General features: G+C 42.6%; 1 protein-coding gene across 2 annotated transcripts in view; it reads left to right on the top strand.

The window, feature by feature from the left end:
• Positions 1 to 649: 649 nt before the first annotated feature.
• LOC106523434 (glucocorticoid receptor) overlaps positions 650 to 4518 on the top strand; it is a 77800-nt gene continuing 73931 nt past the window's right edge. For both annotated transcript variants that reach the window (XM_014016850.1, XM_014016849.1), the window contains exons 1-2: positions 650 to 1173; positions 2587 to 3815. In XM_014016850.1, the coding sequence (XP_013872304.1) occupies positions 1156 to 1173; positions 2587 to 3815 (1247 nt within the window). In that variant the 5' untranslated portion in view covers positions 650 to 1155. The remainder of the gene's footprint in view (positions 1174 to 2586; positions 3816 to 4518) is intronic.

Here is a 4518-nt window from a genome sequence, read left to right as displayed (position 1 = left end):
AGCAAATAAATAAAAAAAATATATGTGGGACTACATTTCGAACTTAGCCTTTCAATGTGCATATTATTTTTTTGTTAAAAAGACAACATTGTGAAACAGGAAATACAAAATTACACTGCATGATCTCATCTAGGGACAACTAAACTCCCTCGTCTCAGCGCATACCTAAATAGACTCCCCCAAACAAGACTCCTGTTTTCATCCTGGCTAAATTAACTTACGCTACACATGACAACACTTTACATTTTAAACTCGAAGCTTAGAGGTGACACTTTGACAGATTCCGCAACAGACGGAGTTTCTGTGGGTAAAGGGGCGTTCACCGACAAATGCCAAACCAGCAGTGGCGTTAAGTTGGACTAGAAAACCGGAAACAAGAAAGCGGCATGACTAAGACCTTCAACGTAAAAGCACGCGTTTCGACTGTGTCAAATTTAACAAAAATACATGCATAAGCGTGAAAATGTAGCATTCACATCTGTATAAATGTGGCTTAAAATATGTTTTCTGTATTTAGGGCAAATAATTAAGTACGAACTAACGAGTTTAATTTAAAGATGCTTTTATTTTGAAAGCTCAAAAGCGGACGCTTTATYCTGGTTTCAATTAACTTGTCCCCGTAACACTGACAGACTAGTTTTCAGCTGAGCAGTGGTCTTATGTAACTTTAAAAGTACTCATGGGTTTAATGGCGCTAAGGGCGGTCGTTTCACCGCAAATTGTATAATTCGCCGCGGACTAAAAACCGGAGATTCGGAGCGGAACGACCACCTTGTTTATCCCCGCCTCTACTTCTTACTCTTTATTTGCTTTCTCTTGCCGGCGAACGCGCATTAAAAGTTGTCGACGGATCCGCGAAAGGGCGCGCGCACACACGGTGGAAGTGGCGAGCGTCAGCGGCGACGTTGTTGAGCTTTAGTTAGAATTATCGCAGAGAATGTTTTCCTGCCGGGAGGAGGGCGGCACGCCAGCGACTTCATCTGATTTTTCGCACAGCAACATTTGGGCAAGAACTGGGGCTGCTGCGAAAGCCAGATCCAGCGGATATTGATTTATTTATCTCATCATATTAATAGATTTTATTTTTTGTTTGTTTGTTTATCCCCGCAACCCAGCTGATCGGACTCAGAGGAGATGACCTAACCGGTGGAGTGGATGTTTTTCTCACTACAGGTATGGACTATTTCTAGGTGGAACAACTTATTTTCTTGGTGCAGAGAAAGAGAGAGAGAGTGGGGGATGAGAGAAGTAAAAACTGGCTCCGTCGACTAGGCCGACGAGCGTCCGCGGTGAAGCGCGCGGACAGCCCGTCACCGAGTGGCACACATAAACAAAGCTCACCAACACTCGGTCAGCCTATCTAAACCAGGAGTTTTAATCAACTGAACAAGGGACAAACTTCACCAATGTTTTTTATTTTTATTTTTATTTTTCTCGTCACGCCGTGTAAAACTGGTGCAGTTTCCTTTTCCAGCCAACAGGTTGCACTAATCCTGTAATGGTGGGAAAGTGCACGTCTGAAAACCTCAAACTTTTTTTTCCCCCTTTTAAAGTTCCAACCAGCTCTCGTTGTTGTTTTAATTAAAAAAAAGAATATCTAAATCTTACTTGAAATTTTAAATTTAACAGGTAACTAGAGTTTTTATYAGGTGAGCAATGGGTGTGGGAAATGAATCGGTGTCAAAAAGTCTTGTTTATTAATATTTTATGTCAGGGATTAATGYGTTAATCGGTTTCAGATGATCTGCCAACACCTAAGCGCTATAGTATTTTTAAAAATGCCTTCTTAAATACTGTAAATCCCTATACAAATACATAGAAAACAAAGATGTTGACCAATCATAACCTATTTGTTTATTTTATTTTAGTTGTTAAATACACAAAATGGCCAAAAACAATGGAATAACCCTGTTATTAACCCTGKAATATTGTTCGGTCACATTTCTGTATCTTTAATAGCTGGAACAGTTTTGACTGAATTGTTTTAATTTTTTTTTCTCTCTGAAATGGAGATAGACACTCACCGTTGCCTGCAGCAAACACCCAGAGGCCTCGGAGTGGGTTAATCTCTTTCGACAGATGCATGCTGTTGCACATACTTACTGTATGAGGGATTGCCAGCAGTTTCACTTGCGCAGCAAGTTATGCCTGGGCTTGTCTCACGCTTCTCCACTCTTAAACCGTGAGGAGGTTGCAGCTTAATACAACCACCGAGATCGTATTAGTCATTTCTGTTTTATAGAGGCTGTGGTCCCATTTTGTGCTCCCAACTTGGGTTGGTTTGTGCCTCAGCCATGTTGTGCCAGTTTTGAAAGGAGGTGATGGCCGATCCGGTTGTTGTTTGTTTAAAAATAAATAGATAAGAAAGCAGCAGACACTGCAGTGTACTTTTGAACTCTCCCATGATACTTTTCATTGCAGAGGTTGCTAATTGTTGCAGTAATTGATCAGTGTTTCAGTCAGTCTTCTGCTGTTGTATTCTAACATTTTTAAAACTGTATTTCTTCTAATGTTTGATTTTGTACATCTTTGTAAGTGTCATTCTTTCTTTGGTTCACTCCTTGTGTTGTTAATTTCCTTTTGTAGAATGAAGAAATGGATCAGGGTGGACCAAAGCACAACGGTAATCAGAACAACAACCTGACATTTGGGGAGATAGCACCTGAATTAGGCAGAGATACGTCCGCTTTATTGCTCCAGTCTACGATGCATCTGCCCGGTCCCGGGAATCAGACCCAGAGTACGCTAGCCCCGAACGGACAGGGTGGAACAAAAGACCAGGGGAACTTCGGAGGCATCTTTGAGTCACCTCACCTTCATGCTCCATGTGAGGGATCCGATAAGGAGGCTAAAAGGATCAGAATGCAGAAACAAGAACAGGATATATTCAGCATTGGGGACAATTTGTCATTGTTGAACCAGAATATTTCAGATCTCAACCAGACGTCCACGTCTATCATCACCACTTCAGAAAGCTCTGTGCTGGGTAACCTCCCTCTGCCAGACCTGTTCCCCCAGCAAATCAAACAGGAGAGGGTCTTTTCCATGGATAAGGACTTGGGAAATTATTGTGGACAAACAGGTGCTGGTTCTAGCAATTTGGATGGCAGCAGTCAGCTAATTGACGATTCAGAGATTTGGCAAGACCTCGACCTGTCCAGCTCACTGCCAGAAATCAGTGATTTTGAGTTAGATTCAGAGGTGGCACATCTGGATAACATCCTGCAAGAAAACAGCCTCGGTGGRGGTTCCATCATTGGCTTGCCGAAGGAAACCAAACCCCTCCTGGGTAATGGAGAAAACTGTACCAGTGTGAATGGCATGGAGCAGCAGCGTCGTCACCCAATGCAACAGCAGCAACCTCCCCAACACCTGGTTCAGCACCAGCAGCATGCGCTTCAGCCCCAACAGTCTCCAACCATGATATCTGGTGTTGTCATCAAGGAGGAGAAGGATCCGGATTTCATCCACTTGAGCACTCCTGGTGTGGTCAAGCTGGAGAGACAAGACAGTGCTGGTTACTGCCAGTCGCAGTGTCTCCAGGGAGGCATGGGTTCTCTCCATGGAGGAGGAGCAGGCTCCATGTCATCCCCCATGGGTGTTGGTGCTGGACCCTCGTACAGCTACGGAGCCAGTCAACCGTCCACAGTGAACCTGCCAGACCAGAAGCCTTTTGGCGCCTTCTCAACCCTGCCTGGGGTTGGCGAGAGCTGGCTAGGAGGGAAAAGATACGGAGAGTCRTCTGGGATACCGAGCGGCAGCGATGGCCTCCAGTCGGCAGCAGCTTTGGCAAATTTTCCTGTCAGCTTCTCCAGGTGTGTCTTGAGGATTTACTTCTTCCCTCTCTGTTTGCTTTTGTATTTGCCCTCTTTCTTCRGTTGATTGACTTTGCATTTATGTACTTTAAAGAGCTTTGCTGTACTTTTAACTGCAGCTAAAAACTGATGGTGAACAATGTAAAAAGGTTTCTTAGCATTCAAACAGTGATTTAAACTCACTGCTGCTTTTAATGCCATTTAATAGCTAAAATTTAGTACATTTTAGTGTTGGAATACATTTTACAACTTGTGTGTTGGCGACTTTCTCATATAAAATATAACACTGATCAGCTGGAGGGCTTCTTGCACTTATCAATAAGCAGACACAGATGGGCACATTCTTTTACTTTATTCATATGGTGTTACATTTTAGTACAACTATGGATAAATTCTAGGGGTCATTTTTTTGCTGAAAGGTCTTTGTTAGAGGACATAGAAAGGAATTATTGTCAGGAAGGAAAATGTTGGGTAAAGTTATGAAGTTTTGTCATATTTTTCTGGCTATGTATTTTTGAATATTATAGGCTAGAGCAGTGTTTCCCAAAGTTGGGGTCGGGACCCAAAGTGGGATCCCGAAACATCAAGGTGGGGTCCTGAAAAGATTTTCTGAATTAATTACATTTTTGCCTTAGTTGTTACAAAGGAGTGAGGTTAGTRTATTTAAAATGGATAAATGTAGTATAAAAATATTGTTACTATG

This window comes from Austrofundulus limnaeus, unplaced genomic scaffold (assembly GCF_001266775.1).
Source record: "Austrofundulus limnaeus strain Quisiro unplaced genomic scaffold, Austrofundulus_limnaeus-1.0 Scaffold156, whole genome shotgun sequence".
Lineage (NCBI taxonomy): Eukaryota > Metazoa > Chordata > Actinopteri > Cyprinodontiformes > Rivulidae > Austrofundulus > Austrofundulus limnaeus.
The sequence above is the reverse complement of the archived record's forward strand: the minus strand, read 5'-3'. Positions and strand labels throughout refer to the sequence as shown.